The sequence below is a fragment of the Cyprinus carpio genome, chromosome A23 (genome assembly GCF_018340385.1).
Source record: "Cyprinus carpio isolate SPL01 chromosome A23, ASM1834038v1, whole genome shotgun sequence".
Taxonomy (NCBI): domain Eukaryota; kingdom Metazoa; phylum Chordata; class Actinopteri; order Cypriniformes; family Cyprinidae; genus Cyprinus; species Cyprinus carpio.
The window spans coordinates 530,675-550,756 of record NC_056594.1 but is presented as its reverse complement, the minus strand read 5'-3'; the positions used below and the strand labels follow the sequence as shown (position 1 = coordinate 550,756).

At 37.8% G+C, this 20,082-nt stretch overlaps 1 protein-coding gene across 5 annotated transcripts in view; it reads left to right on the top strand.

The window, feature by feature from the left end:
* raf1a (Raf-1 proto-oncogene, serine/threonine kinase a) overlaps positions 1–20,082 on the top strand; it is a 45,246-nt gene that overhangs the window by 15,857 nt on the left and 9,307 nt on the right. Inside the window, exons 1-10 of one of the 5 annotated variants that reach the window (XM_042712506.1) lie at positions 7–151; positions 2,381–2,587; positions 2,948–3,060; positions 5,225–5,327; positions 5,508–5,665; positions 6,063–6,155; positions 11,871–12,015; positions 12,237–12,290; positions 18,067–18,091; positions 18,208–18,317. In XM_042712506.1, the coding sequence (XP_042568440.1) occupies positions 2,405–2,587; positions 2,948–3,060; positions 5,225–5,327; positions 5,508–5,665; positions 6,063–6,155; positions 11,871–12,015; positions 12,237–12,290; positions 18,067–18,091; positions 18,208–18,317 (984 nt within the window). In that variant the 5' untranslated portion in view covers positions 7–151; positions 2,381–2,404. Of the gene's footprint in view, positions 1–6; positions 152–2,380; positions 2,588–2,947; positions 3,061–5,224; positions 5,328–5,507; positions 5,666–6,062; positions 6,156–11,870; positions 12,016–12,236; positions 12,291–18,066; positions 18,092–18,207; positions 18,318–20,082 lie in introns of those variants that run through there. The other 4 variants (XM_042712508.1, XM_042712507.1, XM_042712509.1 and 1 more) reach the window with 4 other exon arrangements.

The following is a 20,082-nucleotide window of genomic DNA, read 5'->3' as shown; positions in this document are numbered from 1 at the left end:
CATGACTATATATAGTCATGATGAATTATTCTGAAAAATTAAAAATACAGTGCCGTCAGAAGCGCCCTAAATATCAGTCAGTGGGTGGGGGGGTGACGTCATGCTCGTTTCTTCAGGTTATGGCGGAGCTGAACTGTTCAAACTTTCTCTGGTGAGTGTTTATCGCTTCTTGAAATGCATTATATGTTTTGTAACGGTCGTGTCACACATTTGTTTTTCGCCTGGTGATTATAGAAATATAGCCGTCTAGTGAAGTGTTTGTAGAGTTCTCTTTTTTATTTGATAGGTTTGTGTAGAGAAGAAATAGGGCCGCGGAGGGAAAACGTAGCTGCTCTATAGTTCCTTCAACACTTCAGACTAGTTTATCTCTTTATACGGTTATAACAATAAGGGATGATTGCCCTGAAAATAAAGGTCTTTCCATTAAAGTTTGTAAAACCCTTACCGACTAGACCTCTGTTTGATTGTTTGTTTTGAATACACACACAAAAAAAAAAAAAAAAAAAAAACAGACGTGCGTTTATTCAGTCCGACATCGTTAAGAGCTTTCGTGCAAAACCGCGTTTGTTTGGGGATCTGAATCGTTTTTATTAAATGTACAGACTCTGATAACTACAGCAATACTATTCATTTAATGCAGTTAATGTGTTTGATCTAAACGTGATGACTGTGTATTATTTTGACAGCTCATTAAGGCTAACTTGAATCTGGATTGTCTGTATGTTTGTTTGTTTCATTATTATGACTCAATCTGCAAAATTCAAGTTTCTATAGTTTGTCAGTACAGTTATGTACACACAGTCGAAATATTATTAATGGAATAAGTTATATTAATTCCCTAACTGGATGAAAGCAAAAATGTATTTCATTCAATTCATTAAAAGTTGAATTTCTTTGTTTTTGACCCACATAACTGTGCACTCTAATAAAAAGGGTGTTACAACATTGTACCACATTGTAGATACCAGTGAAATTTAACAATTATCTTTTGCACATCAAAAACTACTAGCTTAACTAATATAAAGTTCAAACGAGATTAAAGACAAGTACGCATCCAGTAATAAAATAAAAATAAATTACAAGCAATAGCACAAATAAATACAGTAGAACTAAAATACAAATGATAAAACACAGTGAATTAGTTTTTCAGGTATGTCTAACAGCAGTTTTCAGGTAAGAAATACCACAGAAACTGAATCGTCGTGCAAGATAACAGAGCATAGTTTTCATTGTATGAGTTAAAATTACAATGATTGTTATTAAAGGGATTCAGTCAAGAGCAGCGAGTGATTCTCTCTGTTTGCTGTAGTTTGATTAGTATTATGGACACAGACAGCACCAGGTATAGACCTAATGGACAGATTGAGAATACTGACACACATACAGCTTTATCCCAGCTGTTGTGTAATCTTTATTGTCAAGCCCTGAATACTTTGTTTTTAAGGTTGTTTGCAATCTCTTAGCAATATCATACTTAACCATACAAGCTATACTTTTATTAATGGACCAGTTCTTTAAAGCTGCCCTAGAGACTATTAACATCTGCATAACAAAATGTAAAAGCGTAAGATGTAAGGTTTTTATTTGGTGGGAGTAATAGTAGCCTTTTACACACAGCTTTATTTGACACACTGTTTTCCTAATTAATGTTGTTCAGTTGCTTTGACACAATGTGTTTTGTATAAAGCGGTATATAAATAAAGGTGACTTGACAGCTTGGAACTGCCATCAAAGTTCAGTAACGGCCGTAGTTTATTGGTGTTGTTCAGTCAAGCTGTACTGAAGAGTTCCTGAATGATTTAACGTATTATTATTTACTAATAGCATCCAATAATTGACCATCCTATACCATTAAGCCAGTTTATAGTTGTAAATAAAGTCACTCTCTCAGTATGCAAATGATACATAATATCTAATCTTTCAAATCTATAGGTAAAGCTTTCATTTTTGAGTCTCTGTATACCTACATATAATATCAGCTATATAAACTTCACAACTTTCACTTGCACTGACAAAGCAAGATTGTTTTCTTTTAATTGGCCTCTTTTCACTTTTTTCTTTTTACTATGTAAATACAATCTAAATCAAGCACCGACTCTCTCACAAGAAACAAATCGCAGTTTCTCTGTCTTTTATGGCATGTGATTGGCCAATTTCATGTGCACGCGCTCCATAAACTCAGGATCAGAGCCTGAGCTGACAGAGAAAGTTGATGATCTGTGTCATGGTTACAAGCCAAAAAAACCTGATTGAATTGGTTTGGTTTTGTCAACTCAGAACTAATCCTGTCACCCTGAGTTTGTTCAGCTAGCATCACGATACAGGCCACAGTTCTTCACAGTTCTTAGAGTCACACTTTTTTTGTTGTTGTTTTTTCCAGACGTGAGTGCTAGAGGGTATTGTAATGGAGCAGCTTCAGGGAGCATGGAGATCCATCACCAACGGTCTGGGAATGAAGGAGTCTGTGTTTGAGAGCTCATGTGTGTCTCCTGTGATCCAAGGATTGCCATGTCAGCAGCGCTCCTCAGACAACTCCAAGACCAGCCGCACCATCCGAGTCTTCCTACCCAACCAGCAGCGGACCGTGGTGAGAGAGCCTGACTAGATTTCTGTTCATGATAGTGTAGCAGGGAAAAAGCATTTCAGTCATATTTCACAAATATTAAAATAAACGCTTCAACCAAAGTTGCATAAACATTCAGTAGTGCAAGTGAAAAAATACGGGTATTGTATGGTCAAAACTGTTGTAATCATAGTAATGCAATACAATACAATAATCTGTCTAAACTAAACTTAAGTTCTTCCTTGGAAGAGCTCATTATAGCAGGCAAAGTCTGCTTGCAAATATTATTGTTTAAAGGATGTGAAAAATTAAACGCAGTTAAAATCATATGCATGGTTTATCTTGTGTGTTTTTGTGCTTTGAAATGATGTCTACACTCCTGAAGTGAATGTGCGGCCAGGCATGACGCTGCACAGCTGTCTGATCAAAGCGCTGAAGGTTCGAGGGCTCCAGCCAGAGTGTTGCGCTGTCTTCAGTCTCCATCCGGAAAAGAGAAGGTCAGTTCATGCAACAGATTTGTGCATCTTTTTTTTTTTTTTTAAAAAAAACAGTATGCACAAAGACTTTGAAATATCAAGATTGTGCACTCTTATTACTATGAAAGGGAGAGAAGTGCAATGTACAGTATGGCAGAATATGTCACACCTGCTAAAAGAGTAATTTGCCTGTTGCTAAAGTCATCGCATCACTGCAGATGCCGTTAGAGGCTCCGGTTGCTATAGAAACAGACAGTGTCCGGAGACACACGCTTAAAGTCCCCATGAAATCAAAATGTAAATTTTTTGGCTTTTGGTATGAATATGTTAGACTTATAGTCATCTATAAGCTAGTGTCCTCCAAAACGATGACAAAATTCGTATTTAGAAGATATAAGCATTCAAAACTTACACAGTCTCTCACTGCCGGCGATATGAATCAACAGATTTGATGACGTCACCCTGCACTTCAGCTTCTCATCAAAGTTTCTGTCCAATCAGATGCTCTCTAGAATCTGAAGCATACCTCCCCGACACTATAAATAGTCGCTGAAACTGCGGCTGAAATAGGTCTGTGGGTTCACAGAAGTAGTATTTTCTGTATGCTGAATGGCACGTATTGTTCTGTGTAGGGGATATAGAACGATTCAGAAAGTGTAAGTATGCTTTTCATTGGGTCGAAAGAAGTCGCCTTCTGTACGCGAACCGCCGCACAGTCTGCTCAGGTCCAGAGACACAATATCACGCAGCGGATCATAAGATCGAGTCACGCTGACCACAAAATGTATCAGACCCCTTTGAATTCTACACAGAATGCTATATTTAATAGCCATTTGGATCAGATTAGGTGGAGAACAGGTTAGACAAACAGCACTGACAAGTAGAAGAGATAACACTGGTGTCCTGCACCAACATAAATTACACAATTTTCAAACTACACATCCTCGGCATCATTATAATCACTCTTTTGCTTTAGTAACAGTTTCATATTTAATCTAAAGGGCTAAAGCTTTCATAAAGAATCTAGAGCTGTGACGTAAACAAAATGCTATTGGCTATTTAAAAAGGGGGCGTGGCTGCTCGATATGTCCCGCCCCGTATTCCTGTTTAAGTTGAAATTACGTCACCACATAGCATAACGCACATAAGGCACTTCAGTGGACCTTTAAGACTAAACATGCGCATTGACTAGTCCAGCCTGAAAACCGCTATTTGAGAATAAGACACAACATTTATAGTAGAGTTAACGTCAGATTCTATTGCAAATTTGAAATATGTTATTTAACTGTGAGTGTGGCGAGCAGTTTGGGGGATTTCCACATTTCAGTAGATAGGACCCTGCACTGGGGTTCAGGACCGAGCCCATGCCCATTCAGCTTCACCACTGATGTAATAACGAATTTAGCATTTCTATGAACAATACTTTTTGTTAACTTTATCATATGTTTTTAAAATAAGTCTCATTTAACTTTTAACATCTTGCTGTGTTTGAAGTATTGTGAGAGTATTGCATTGTGAGATCAGTAAACCGAATCTGATGTGAGTTTATCATTACACTCAGTATTTACTGGCTAAACAAAAGCTGTCACGCGTTAAATGGCTCTCACTACACGCAGCATCAGAATCACTTCTCCTGTTCTTAAACATCGATGAAGAATTAGAGGTCGACCGGTAGTGCGTTTTTCTGATACTGATAACTGAAATCAGAAGATATGTCCTATATGATATTAACGTGATTTTGATTCTAATTAACTAAACAAGATTTACTTTACAACACATCCTCTTCAGAGTACTCATGTCTATTGTAATAAATTGAATTACCTTCAACCCCTGAAACGGAAATGTACTGGATCCTCACAAAGCATTTGTGATATATTTTTATTCAAAACGGTGAATAAAGACAAAGCCAGGTTCCCATCCTTGCTGTGTAACATGACTTCGGGAGCAAGCAGCTAACAGCTAATGTTGCAGTTCTTCAAAGCAGCAATTATTTAAAAAACAAATTATTAGTTTAATTATCTTAAATGGAGCTGATGATGTTGCGTCACACTCATTGTGTAGTGTACATGTAATACCGTAAACACTGGCCTTTAGAATGGGTCATAAATAAGATCTCTGCAAGCATGCACAGTGCTCACACAGTTTTTGCTTGGTCTCATGAGCTAACTTGTGTTTATGATTACAGCAAGAAGTCTCGTATGGACTGGAACACAGACTCTACCTCACTCATTGGGGAGGAACTTCTAGTGGAGGTTTTGGACCATGTTCCCTTAACTACACACAATTTTGTAAGTGCTACAGAGGGGTTTGTGTGTGTGTGTGTGTGTGTGTGTGTGTGTGTGTGTGTGTGTGTGTGTGTGTGTGTGTGTGTGTGTGTGTGTGTGTGTGTGCACGTGATCTCTATCTTGAACATTTTAATTTCAGAGTTAATAAAAGAGTCTTGAATCTATTATTTATTTCATTTTCAGGTTAGAAAAACATTTCTGAAATTAGCTTTCTGCGACATATGCCAGAAGTTCCTGTTAAATGGTTTCCGTTGCCAAACATGTGGCTACAAGTTCCATGAGCACTGCAGCACAAAAGTGCCCACAATGTGTGTCGACTGGACTAACATCAGACAACTGCTGTAAGTGTTTCGTATATACTCTCAGGATATATTCAGCAGCTTAAAAATAGGGTTTGCACAAACCAGAATTTTTTTTTTCCCATGATATGATCAGATGATTTATCAGTCAGATTCACTGCAAATAGTCACACCAGTATTTGCTTCGAAAAGTCCCAGTGTGCGTAATTCAGATGTTACATCACTGTACCATTAAATAGACTGACAAACTCATTATGTGCTGCCTGTTCTTGGTAAGTGCAGTTTGTTGGTGATTCACTGACTGTGGACTAACAAAAATATGCTTCACATTCAGGTAGTGTTTCAAGCTTAAATTGTTCATATGGTAGGAAAATGTCTTATTACAAACAAGTGAGTAGAATTATTCCAGAACGTATGACACTGATGTGATAATTGACAGATTGTTTCCGACTCCGGGTGAGAGTGGGACTCCATCTCTTCCTGCACTTACATCTCGGAGAATGAGGGAATCCCTGACGAGGATCCCTAGCAGGTAACCGCTGCCCTCATCTCAGGCTGTTTTGCCCACATTTCAGTTTTGAAACCATTTACTCTCTATAAATGTATAATGGGTCTCATTCATGAGTTCGTTTGACAGTAAATTCTCAGTAATTGGTGCATAAAATGGACCTTTCCAAAAACACTCTTCTGGATTTACAAACACAACTTAAACCTCAGATTTGATAGTCAGTTGTGAAAAATCATTAGCTCATGTTTCATGAATGCAGCCTGATGTATGTAAATGTGTATGTGTATGTATATATATATATATATATATATATATATATATATACTGTATATATACTGTATATATAGTATATGAAAAACATAATAATAAGTTGCATACATCAGTAATGCTTTATTTATTAGGGCTCAAGCCTGGAGGGCGAGAGCCCTATTGTTTTCCTTAGGATTATTTGTTATTATTATTATTATTATTATTTATTCTTCTAATTTTTTTTCAAGGTTTCGGGGGCTTTTAGGGCCCTTAACATGCTTAAAAAGTCTTGAAAATTGGCACACACATTGGAACCTGCGGCCATTAGGGCCGGGCAGAGACTGATACACGGGCGTGGCACAGGGACTCTACAGCGCCCCCTGGAATTTGGAGGGCCATATATCATACATACTTGCACGTAGACATATGAAACTCGGTACACATATAGATCTCATCAATCCAAACAACTTTCGTATTGCATGTCATAGGCTCCGCCCAACAGGAAGTTGGCTTTTTAGGGTTAAGTATTCTTATTTTCCGTCAAAGTTTTGGGGGCTTTTGGGGCCCTTAACATGCTCAAAAACTCTTGAAAATTTGCACACACCTTAGAATCTGTGGCCATTAGGAGGCTGCAGAGGCTGAGACCCAGGCGTGGCACAGGGGCTCTACGGCGCCCCCTGGAACACAGTCAGAAATGTTGATGTATAGTTCAAACATACTTGCACGTATTCATATGAAACTCAGTACACATATAGATCACATTATGCCGAACAACTTTCGTATTGCATGTCATAGGCTCCACCCAAAAGGAAGTCAGCTATTTAGAGCTATGTAAAAAGCGCATGCTCTGGAATTTGATATACTTGTCATAGGTTTTTTACTCGATTGCCACCAAACTTGGTCAACATGATCTCAAGACATTGGGGATGCAAAATTGCCAGGGGATTTTTGATATCTCGAACAGTTTGCTCGTGGCGAGGCATTGAAATTATGGCGAGAAATGAGAAACAGGAAGTGTCTAATAACATCCACATACATTTCCTGATTTTAATTAAACTTCATCAATTTGTTCGTTGTATGATGCCGATCGCATATATGTGACTATTAGGAGTCAAAATTATAGCGCCACCAACTGGCAGCAGGAAGTGTGCCATTTTCAAAATGCTTTGAATTCAGCATCTTATTTTTACTCAATTTGCTTCAAACTTCATCAGAATAATGACAAAACACGGCCCATGTAAAACTGTTGAGGGGATATTGATATCTAATATAGTGTTGCCATGGCAAAATATCAAACTGGAATATTTTTCTTTATAATGTATTCTGATTTTGAGGCAGATAACATGCTTAGAATTTCATGAAACTCAGAACACATATCAGTATTAATGATAGCTAGACACTGGCAAAAGGTCATAAAAGGGCGTGGAGGAGGCACTCTATAGCGCCACCTTTTGTCAAAAGTGGGGGGCTTAGTTTTAGCTACAGACACCAAACTCGGTACATATATTGTTCTTATTAAGACGGACAACTTTCTAATTTACAGTCATTAGCTACGACCAACAGGAAGTCGGCTATTTTGATTTGAATATGGATTTTTGGCTCTGTGTTAGGAGTGTATGTGTGCTGAGACTTTCATTGTCTGAGAGAAATTGCGCCTCTACAGGAGCAATCCCCGGGACTGAGAGGGAGGAGTCTCCCTTAGTTTCACTTTTAAATCGGTTAAAAATACAAATAAATAAATAAAATTGATTCACACTGACAAGCTAAACCAACATATATTATTATTAGAGGGTCAGTAAGGCTCATTAATAATTGATGTATGGCCAGAGAACAGTGAGATAGACGAGAGATAAATCGCCGCTCCGAACAGCGCGTGCTGTCTCAACGAGCTCACAACAAACGAGTTTATTCTTGTTTAAGACCTTTTAAAAATAAAATATTACAGCGATTGCACACAATCCGCCAATTAGAACACACCAAGAGCTAAATTCAGATGTTTCTGAGTGTTAAAATTGAAATATTTGCTGCAGCCTGTCTGACAGCTCGAGACTTCTGAACACTTGAAGGGAAAAAAGTCTACTACAGCCTTTTACATTAAAACACAGCGGCGAATTAACACAAAACAATTAGAAGAACATATTATAGAGATGAAAATGAGTGTTTATGAGTGCTTGTGAGATTTTCTTTGTCTAAAGACTGAACATCACATCGATTGCTCTGCGCTCCAGCTGTGATGGTTTTTCGGCGAGAACGGACAAATAAATACATGTTTCATTCACACTGACAAGCTGAACCAACATATGTTATTATTACCGGCTCAGATCTCATTAATAATTGATGTTTGGCCGGAGATCAGTGAGAAAGACCAGAGAGAAATCACCGCTGCATCAGCGCCTGCAGTCTGACCACGAGCTCACAATAAAAGCATTTTTATAGTTTTAAGAGCTTTTTAAAACATAATATTACCGCGAATGCACACAATCCACCAATTAGAACACAACAAGAGCTGAATCCAGGTGTTTTTGAGCTGTTTAATTGTGAAAAGAAATACTATTTGACAGCGCGAGACAGTCTAAGGGCAGAATAACATCGATCTCTCGAGCGCCAGAGGACGCTGATTCTGGCTTTTCGTCTCAAGAACGAACAAATCGCGTACAAGATTATTTCAAAATACATAATAGCTTGGCGAATATAAACGAAAACAGCCACGTGAACATTAACTGTTGAGAAATAAATCTGAAGTGGATCATGATACTGGATTTAAATATTAAAGTGACTGCATTTACCAGCTGCTTTCTGTCTTCAATTTTAATCTATAAAAAACAGAAAATCATTCGTCTTGGCTTCTTTTTTTTTTTTTTTGTATGTGTGTATGTATTCATGTATTAATTATTATTATTATTATTATTATTATTATTATTATTATTATTATTATTATTATTATTATTTTGCTCTAACAAGAATTAATATATATTTAACAAAATCGATGACATGTTATTTTACATTTGATTTGTCCATTTCTGCATCCAAACACCTATAAACTTAAAACATGCACTATTAAACTATTGTTAGCAATTTCTTTATCGTCCAATTTAACTGGTGTACACACCTTTATTTTCATAATAAATTTGTTTTTTAGATTATAGACAGTTACAGTGGTATGTAATAAATATTAACAGGTTTTGTTCAAGCTGCTTAAAATGTTTGAAGTAGGCTAATTTTTTTAAATGTAAATCCTAAAAAAAAAAAATAAATAAATAAAACAAACAAAACAAAAAAAAAAATTAGCAACTCACATAGTAATCATTCAACACTGCTTAAAAATGTAAATTGAATATTAAACTCATGATTAAGCATGAAATAAGACACAGAATCAGTAAATTAGATTTTAATGTGGGTATATTATCAGTAAACTAATCATTAAATATTTATAATCATTCCAAAAATATTGGCCCCTTTCATAATGTTGTTCAAAAATGAAGGCCACAATGCTAATGTTGTCCACTCGATGGCACCACAGGATAGCAAATACTTTAAAATCTGTTCAAAGACTTGAAAATGTTTCATTTACGTGCATAAATAAAAAATGCATAAACATTAATTCTTTTTTCATAAACTTTAATAAAGCCCAATATAGTAATTCTGCAAAAGCTATCATCTCCTAAATACCATTACTTTGTTATTTTAATTGTATTGACAACATATTTCCCAAGTTATCACACATTACTGAAAAAGTGTAGAAGGGACACTATATTAGTTATCTATTTTCATGTTGTGCATATAATAGTACTCACATAAGGACTCATAATTTACTTGAAAAGAGACACGTTCATTGTGTAACTGCATCAGCTACACAGACCAATGTGCTTGGACCCTTAATAATCACCTTGACTTAAACCACATTGTTTCAGTTACCTTCTGTGTCTTAGGGCATAACGCTTCAGTGACAGGAATGTGAAATAGCAAACAGGGAAAAAAATAAAAGGCATGACTTTATTTGCATCCACCTACTCTATTACAGATGTTCCACAGCCAAGACTTTTATTAGAATCGAAAATAGCAAGGGTTCGAATAAATAGTTTATTAATCATTTAATTTCACTTTCTTAATGAATATTGTTCTGTGTATGTGATTTCAAAGTCTTGATGCTTCGGATTAACCTGTTAATTGCCATATCCCTTAAAACCTGAGTGCCAGAGGGTTACTGTAAATGCATGTGCCCGCTGGGCACAGTTTACCTGATGCCACCGGGGTGGCGTTTGCGCTGATGGCTTGAGCCCGCCATCGCTGCTTGCAGCTATATTTAATAGTTTGCTTCTTGTTGAGAGGTCTTCTGTTACTTCCATAGGCAATCTGATTTTTGTTTTTGTCTGATGGATAGTAATATTAAAAAAGAGACTGAAGAGGGGACCCGAGAAATATGTGCTGGTCTCTTTTGACTTGGCCAAATCTACTTTTGGTCTTCTGCAGGCTCTTTAAAAAGGTCATGAAATGCATTTTTTAAATGATTTTATAATGTTTCCTGAGGTGCACTTATAATCTTAGTATATTTCTTTTCATCAGAATGGTCATAATTTAAATCTAAATCATCTTCCACCCTGAATTTAGGACACTGCTGTGATTGGCTAACGTCTTTGCATTTGAAATAAGCATTACATGTGGAACTCTCTTGAAAACTTTTACTGTGTTTTTACTGTAACAACCGCCAAGATGAGCTCATCTTGCAGCGCTGCACTGTAGCAGAAAGGCCGTGTCTACCGACACATGATGCGACATGATTTCTGCAATCTCACCAGTACTTTCATCATAACTAACACAGTGAAAACACAGTAGCACTTTATTTTACAGTCCTGTTTCTCATGTACATACTATGTACTTATTGTAGTAATTACAACAACTAGGTAATAAGTAGGTACTAACCCTAAACCTAACCCTACCCATGTAGTTACCTTATATTACCAGGACTTTCTTAGAAAGGTACACTGTAAGTACATGTAAGTACGTGTACTGTCAAATAAAGTGCAACCGTAAGCACAATGTAGATTATAAACTCGTTGAGCAGTGTAAACAGTGTCATTGATTATAATGCAGAAATCAAATCATTGATAGACTCGCTCTGATTTTGAATTGACTGCTCCAGTGATTATAAGACAATGTCAATAAAATAATCACAAAATAGAGAACAGATGGTTTTCACGCTACTAACAGGAACAGTGTGAAGTTGATAGTTTAGTCACTGGCTTGATTCACTAATGCATGTAATGCAGTAGATGACAAACAACGTCTGTACATGAGCCCTTACATATTACACCCCTCACGGGTCATAATGGGCATGAACTGCAGTTTGACATTATTATACCAGTCCCCCACCACCCCCAAATTTCTATGATATTTAATCTCTAGGTACTGCAACAGTCTTTTTTACATAACACTGTTAGTTTATATGCTGTAGTCTGAGATGTGTGTTCATTTGTCACATGTTTCCATTAGCTCTGTGCACAGTCATTCAAACCCTCACGTCTTCAGTTTCTCCAGTGCTTACCCCCCCTCTGGAGCAACTCTGTCACAGAGACTGCGGTCCACCTCCACACCCAATGTCTGCACCACAGTAGCTGTCGACAGCAGCCAGATTGAGGTAAACTACTATAAAACCAGCCATCCTGCTGCTTCTCTCACTCCAGTCATGAAGATTATTTGTTCTTGACATTTCTCTATCCTGTACTTACACCTTTTTTGATCTCCGCTTATCTAATTTCCACAAGCTTCATAAAATAAATTAAAACAAGCAGATTTGCTGTTCTCATCTCTCTTTCATTCCTCTTCACTGTCATGTTGTTACACGCTGCTGGGGAGTAGCCAGACACATCTCCGATCTCCTGGTGCCATCAGCAGTTTTGTCTGAAGAGAAGAGTAGGTATTGTTCTTCTCTTGAGTAAGGTTGTGTTTAATACAGAGCACAGCTGTCTTGTTGCCTCGATGCCCAGGCGTAAGGTAGTGGCTTTACGGATAGATGCACTGCCTGTGAACACAATAGTTTGCAAGTTTGGATGCAGCCTGTGTTTAGTGTGACGTCAGTCTCTGAGCTTAATAATTCACTGTGCCTACTGTTTATTTTCATGTGGCAATAAAGTCCACTCTTCAGTACAAAGCTTGTTACTCTTTCATTTTTAAAAGTTCATCCCAACATTATTTAGTCACTATTGTTGTGTTCCACAGAAAAAGGAAGTTTTGAAAAGTGTCTCAGTGTTTCCGTATCATAAAAGTTAGTGAGGTCCGATGTTGTTCAAAATGCATACAGATAGGGAATGACATGAGGGTTAATGATGATCTCATTTTATTTTTTTTTCTTAACTATTCCACCAAGTCGCGCCCCCAGCTCTGCATATTTTGCACGTCTGTCTTTGTTAACACACCTGATTCAGATAATCAGCTCATTATAAGTGAGCTCCGTGCATGAAGTGTGTTACCATTGACATGGTCCCTACACAGTATTCATTGCTCCCTACTCCCTGAGCAGATTCACTCCTCTCAAACTTAAATCAACTCTGAACATAAAATAAATGATCTCCTCAAACCAAAATCATCACACACAAGTGTGACATCATATACCTCTTTAAATAAATACAATTTAAATTCACGTCTCGCTCACTTCAATGCACTTTGAATGCAACATATACAGTTGCATCTCAATAAATTAGAATGACGTGGAAAAGTTCATTTATTTCAGTAATTCAACTCAAATTGTGAAACTCATGTATTAAATAAATTCAATGCACACAGACTGAAGTAGTTTAAGTCTTTGGTTCTTTTAACTGTGATGATTTTGGCTCACATTTAACAAAAACCCACCAATACACTGGGTTTACAATCTCAACAAATTAGAATATGACGACATGCCAATCAGCTAATCAACTCAAAACACCTGCAAAGGTTTCCTGAGCCTTCAAAATGGTCTCTCAGTTTGGTTCACTAGGCTACACAATAATGGGGAAGACTGCTGATCTGACAGTTGACCAGAAGACAATCACTGACACCCTTCACAAGGAGGGTAAGCCACACACATTCATTGCCAAAGAAGCTGGCTGTTCACAGAGGGCTGTATCCAAGCATGTTAACAGACAGTTGAGTGGAAGGAAAAAGTGTGGAAGAAAATGATGCACAACCAACCGAGAGAACCACAGCCTTATGAGGATTGTCAAGCAAAATCGATTCAAGAATTTGAGTGAACTTCACAAGGAATGGACTGAGGCTGGGGTCAAGGCATCAAGAGCCACCACACACAGACGTGTCGAGGAATTTGTCTACAGTTGATGTATTCCTCTTGTTAAGCCACTCCTGAGGCGTCTTACCTGGGCTAAGGAGAAGAAGAACTGGACTGTTGCCCAGTGGTCCAAAGTCCTCTTTTCAGATGAGAGCAAGTTTTGTATTTCATTTGGAAACCAAGGTCCTAGAGTCTGGAGGAAGGGTGGAGAAGCTCATAGCCCAAGTTGCTTGAAGTCCAGTGTTAAGTTTCCACAGTCTGTGATGATTTGGGGTGCAATGTCATCTGCTGGTGTTGGTCCAATGTGTTTTTTAAAGAACCAAAGTCACTGCACCCGTTTACCAAGAAATTTTGGAGCACTTCACGCTTCCTTCTGCTGACCAGCTTTTTGAAGATGCTGATTTCAATTTCCAGCAGGATTTGGCACCTGCCCACACTGCCAAAAGCACCAAAAGTTGGTTAAATGACCATGGTGTTGGTGTGCTTGACTGGCCAGCAAACTCACCAGACCTGAACCCCAGAGAGAATCTATGGGGTATTGTCAAGAGGAAAATGAGAAACAAGATACCAAAAAATGCAGATGAGCTGAAGGACACTGTCAAAGAAACCTGGGCTTCCACACCACCTCAGCAGTGCCACAAACTGATCACCTCCATGCCACGCCGAATTGAGGCAGTAATTAAAGCAAAAGGAGCCCCTACCAAGTATTGAGTACATGTACAGTAAATGAACAAACTTTCCAGAAGGCCAACAATTCACTAAAAATGTTTTTTTTTTTTTTTGGTCTGCATTATTGACACTGTTTTCCTAATTAATGTTGTTCAGTTGCTTTGACACAATCTTTTTTGTTTAAAGCGCTATATAAATAAAGGTGACGTGACTGGTCTTATGAAGTATTCTAATTTGTTGAGATGAGGGGTTTTTGTTAAATGTGAGCCAAAATCATCACCAAAGACCAGAGCCTGGTTTCTCCCAAGGTTTTTCTCCATTCTGTCACCGATGGAGTTTTGGTTCCTTGGCGCTGTCGCCTCTGGCTTGCTTAGTTGGGGACACTTCATTTACAGCGATATCATTGACTTGATTGCAAATTATTGCACAGATACTATTTAAACTGAACTGAGCTGCATGATGACATCACTGAATTCAATGATGAACTGCCTTTAACTGTCATTTTGCATTATTGACACACTGTTTTCCTAATTAATGTTGTTCAGTTGCTTTGACGCAATCTTTTTTGTTTAAAGCGCTATATAAATAAATGTGACTTGACTTGACTTGACTTGACTTAAACTACTTCAGTCTGTGTGCATTGAATTTATTTAATACGCGAGTTTCACAATTTGAGTTGAATTACTGAAATAAATTAACTTTTCCATGACATTCTAATTTATTGAGATGCACCTGTGGGTTCTCTTCGAACTGTAATCATGGCGGAATATCCTGTGATGTCCTCTTCGCAGGGCACTTACGTTCAAATAGAACAAACGCCTGAAGCAATAAGAGAAACTAACAAAATATGCAGAGAAGGGGGTGCGAGCCCTGGAATTGAGAAAAGCTATGCTAATAGAACTAAGTAATATAAAACATAAACATCATATTTTTTTTTTTTTTCATGCATTTATTATGTACATAAATTTAAAATTCCAAAAAAGTTAAATGTAGGTAAAAAGAGAAACCTTTAATTCTAAAACATCAAACAAGTTTAAATATAAAACATGTATATACAGGTGCTGGTTATATAATTAGAATATCATCAAAAAGTTGATTTATTTCATTAATTCCATTCAAAAAGTGAAACTTGTATATTATATTCATTCATTACATACAGACTGATATATTTCAAATGTTTATTTCTTTTAATTTTAATGATTATAACTGACAACTAAGGAAAATCCCAAATTCAGTATCTCAGAAAATTAGAATATTACTTAAGACCAATACAAAGAAAGGATTTTTAGAAATCTTGGCCAACTGAAAAGTATGAACATGAAAAGTATGAGCATGTACAGCACTCAAAACTTAGTTGGGGCTCCTTTTGCCTGAATTACTGCAGCAATGCGGCGTGGCATGGAGTCGATCAGTCTGTGGCACTGCTCAGGTGTTATGAGAGCCCAGGTTGCTCTGATAGTGGCCTTCAGCTCTTCTGCATTCTTGGGTCTGGCATATCACATCTTCCTCTTCACAATACCCCATAGATTTTCTATGGGGTTAAGGTCAGGCGAGATTGCTGGCCAATCAAGAACAGGGATACCATGGTCCTTAAACCAGGTACTGGTAGCTTTGCACTGTGTGCAGGTGCCAAGTCCTGTTGGAAAATGAAATCTGCATCTCCATAAAGTTGGTCAGCAGCAGGAAGCATGAAGTGCTCTAAAACTTCCTGGTATACGGCTGTGTTGACCTTGGACCTCAGAAAACACAGTGGACCAACACCAGCAGATGACATGGCACCCCAAACCATCACTGACTGTGGAAACTTTACACTGGACCTCAAGCAACATGGATTGTGTGCCTCTCCTCTATTCCTCCAGACTCTGGGACCCTGATTTCCAAAGGAAATGCAAAATTTACTTTCATCAGAGAACATAACTTTGGACCACTCAGCAACAGTCCAGTCCTTTTTGTCTTTAGTCCAGGCGAGACGCTTCTGACGCTGTCTGTTGTTCAAGAGTGGCTTGACACAAGGAGTGCTCAGCTGAAACCCATGTCTTGCATACGTCTGTGCGTAGTGGTTCTTTTAGCACTGACTCCAGCTCCAGCACTGACTCTTTGTGAATCTCCCCCACATTTTTGAATGGGTTTTGTTTCACAATCCTCTCCAGGGTGCGGTTATCCCTATTGCTTGTACACTTTTTTTCTACCACATCTTTTCCTTCCCTTCGCCTCTCTATTAATGTGCTTGGACACAGAGCTCTGTGAACAGCCAGCCTCTTTTGCAATGACCTTTTGTGTCTTGCCCTCCTTGTGCAAGGTGTCAATGGTCGTCTTTTGGACAATTGTCCAAAAAGTCAGCAGTCTTCCCCATGTTTGTGTAGCCTACAGAACTAGACTGAGAGACCATTTAAAGGCTTTGCAGGTGTTTTGAGTTAATTAGCTGTTTAGAGTGTGGCAGCAGGTGTCTTCAATATTGAACCTTTTCCCAATATTCTAATTTTCTGAGATACTGAATTTGGGATTTTCCTTAGTTGTCAGTTATAAACATCAAAATTAAAATAAATATTTGAAATATATCAGTCTGTGTGTAATGAATGAATATAATATACAAGTTCCACTTTTTGAATGGAATTAGTGAAATAAATCAACTTTTTGATGATATTCTAATTATATGACCAGCACCTGTAAAATGGTTATAGGTTTGGAACTTTTGCATTGTCCTATTTTGTGAAATCTTTTTAGGTCCAGTAGACATAAATGTGGAAAGTAACAAAGTTACATCCCTCCCAATCAGCTTAGATATTTCTAATATTTTTTTCAACATGTATGTGAAAGTTTATAAACACAGTTACAGTATATCAAATTAAACAATAGAATCTACTAATTCTGTTAAATTGCGTTAAATACTGTATTTTTCTGCATCAGTTTTGTTGCTGTATTTATTACACAGAGAGAAATGTCTACTGTCACCTCAGACGGTGGTCCTGTGATGTCTAGTGGTTAATCTACTGTCGTTACAACTCACCCAGTGTTATAACCGTTACAACATTATGTAGTGCTCCTGTAGCTCAAGTGGTAGAGCATTGCGTTAACAAGCGCAAGGTTGGGGGTTCGATTCCCCGGGAACACATGATAGGTAAAAATTGATAGCCTCAATGCACTTTAAGTCGCTTTGGATAAAAGCGTCTGCTAAATGCATTAATTTAATTTAATTTAATTTAATAACCATCCCCAGTCCTCGCCAAAGACCATACAACGGCTGCTGCAATAAATTTACGTTGATATGCTTATTTGAAATTTAGCTGACTCCTTGCCAAGACAGCAGCTATGGGCAGCATCCTATGACACTGTGAGAAGAAAGAGTATGAGACAATGGGAAGTGGGATCTAAAAAGAAACCAATCAGACAAACCATCAAAGTGGTTTGTGTCTAAGCAAGCTCTTAAACGTTCTTCTTCTGCCTTTGTTCTGTGCATGCATAACCACAAACCCTTTCTTCGTGTTGCTTGATGTCAAGAATCAACTCTCAAAAACATTAAGGACATAAGAAGGGAATTATAGGGTGGTAAGTAGAAGTACAGTAGAAAATGATCTAGTGTGTGATTAGTTGTGTACAGTACACATCATAACATCAGAAGGACAGCTGGAAATTGTATCAAATGTGCAAAATGTGCTTCTGTCTTGCAGTGTGCTCTAGGAGAGTGAATATACCAATGAGCAATTTTGTGTTATTTCTTAATTTTTTTTTTTGTTTGTTTGTTTGCCTTTCATGTAGGACGCCATACGTATTCACGATTCAGGTAAGAATAAATCTTCAAAACAGATTCATTTGAATGCAAAAAAATATGTTTTTGCTGTAGTTTAGTTATAGGCATGAATATGGATCAGGTTCATTTTTTTGTCCATCTCTCTACAGCTAGCAGTTCTCCGGATCAGAGTCCTACAGGCTGGAAACAGCCCAATATACCCACCCCGGCCCAGAGAGAGCGGGCTCCGTCCCTGAACCCTCAGGAGAAGGTTAAAATTGTACGTTTTATGAAGCTTTGTCTTCATTCTGTTTGGTCATTTGTTAAGCAGTATTGTGGGAAACTCAGATGTTAAGACCAGGAGAATCGGGTATGTCTCCAAGCAGGACTCTTTATTGACAATGTGCTGTTGTTGTTCTGCTGCAGTCTTCAAGTCTACATTGTAGCTAGGGTATATGCATTTTAGGAGGCTGTCCTTAGAAGTGAAGACAAAGCACTCAGGACATGACCAAGGCATGCACAAGATGCAAGCAGTTATAGGAACCTGCCCAGACTCTGGAGTCTCACCAGTGTAATCCAGTCAGCAAAACTGTACCAGTCTGTTAGGGCTGTGCAAAAAATCGAATACGATTTTCATGCGCATCTCTTCAGTAAAGACGCTCCTGTGATTAGTAGTATATCTCCAGCACGTGCGTTAAGATCAGGGTTGCCAGGTTTTCACAACAAATCCTGCCCAGTTGCTTCTCAAAACTAGTCCAAAACTAGCCCAATCGCGTTTCCAGGAGGTAGGTACTGGTTCAGGTGGAGCGGCATTTACTACACAGAGCCGTAGTCCACCAACAATCTACACAAAATCGCTTTCAAAATCGACAAAGAATCGCCTGCGATTTTGAAAGCGATTTTGTGTAGCTTGTCGGTGGACTACGGCTCTGTGTAGTAAATGCCGCTCCACCTGAACCAGTGTTGCCAAGTCTACAGTTGTTTTTCATGTCCGCGGGTTGAAGCGACCCCAATACCAATAACGTGATATTTAGCCCCTAAAATGAGAATTTTACCAAGGAAACCCTGACAAAAAACGTATATTTTAACACCGGGATGCAATTTTTATCGGGGAACCTCCTGGAAACGCGATTGGGCTAGTTTTGGACTAGTTTTGAGAAGCAACTGGGCAGGATTTGTTGTGAAAACCTGGCAAACCTGATCTTAACGCACGTGCTGGAGATATACTACTAATCACAGGAGCGTCTTTACTGAAGAGATGCGCATGAAAATCGTATTCGATTTTTTGCACAGCCCTACAGTCTGTATATGTCCTTATCACAGAGATAAAAAGAAGTTCACTCCTGTGAAAGAGCTCAACTTCAAACAGTGGGGCAGGGTCTCAGTCTCAGACGCCATGCTTGTTTGATTCAAGCTGCTGGAAGCTTTGATAACATGATCATTCAGACAAGGTCATCTTTTTTTACTCATCATGCTGTTATAGCAGATCTTGATTCTTCAGTTTGTATTCCCAGAGTGTAAATACAAAAACAGTTGTAATGAGTTAAAAAAGATTAAAAAAAATAAAAATAAAAAAACGCATTAATGGCAGAGCAACAAATACTACAGTGATGTCTATTTTATATTTGTACTTTTCAATTTTAAATATTAATTACAGTACTGAGAATTTAGTTGGAAAATGGGTAACACTTTAGAATGTTTCTTTTAACTAACATTAACTTAATTTAATTTGTTTGTAGTAACTACACATGAACTAACAATGAAAAAAAAATACTTCTAAAGCTTTTATTATTCTTAGTCAATGTCAGTTTCAACATTTACTAATGCATTATTAAAATTGGTCCCACTTTATATTGTGTCCCCAATACCTGTGTACTTACAAAGTAACTACATGTGTACGTAGTATGTAACAAAAGTGTAAGTACACATTGGTACATAGTATCTACAGTTGTAATATTTCTGTAACTACACACATGTAACAACCCTCCGAATGGTTTGTCTAAGTACAAATGTGTAACAGGACATGTATAACTACATTTTGTAAA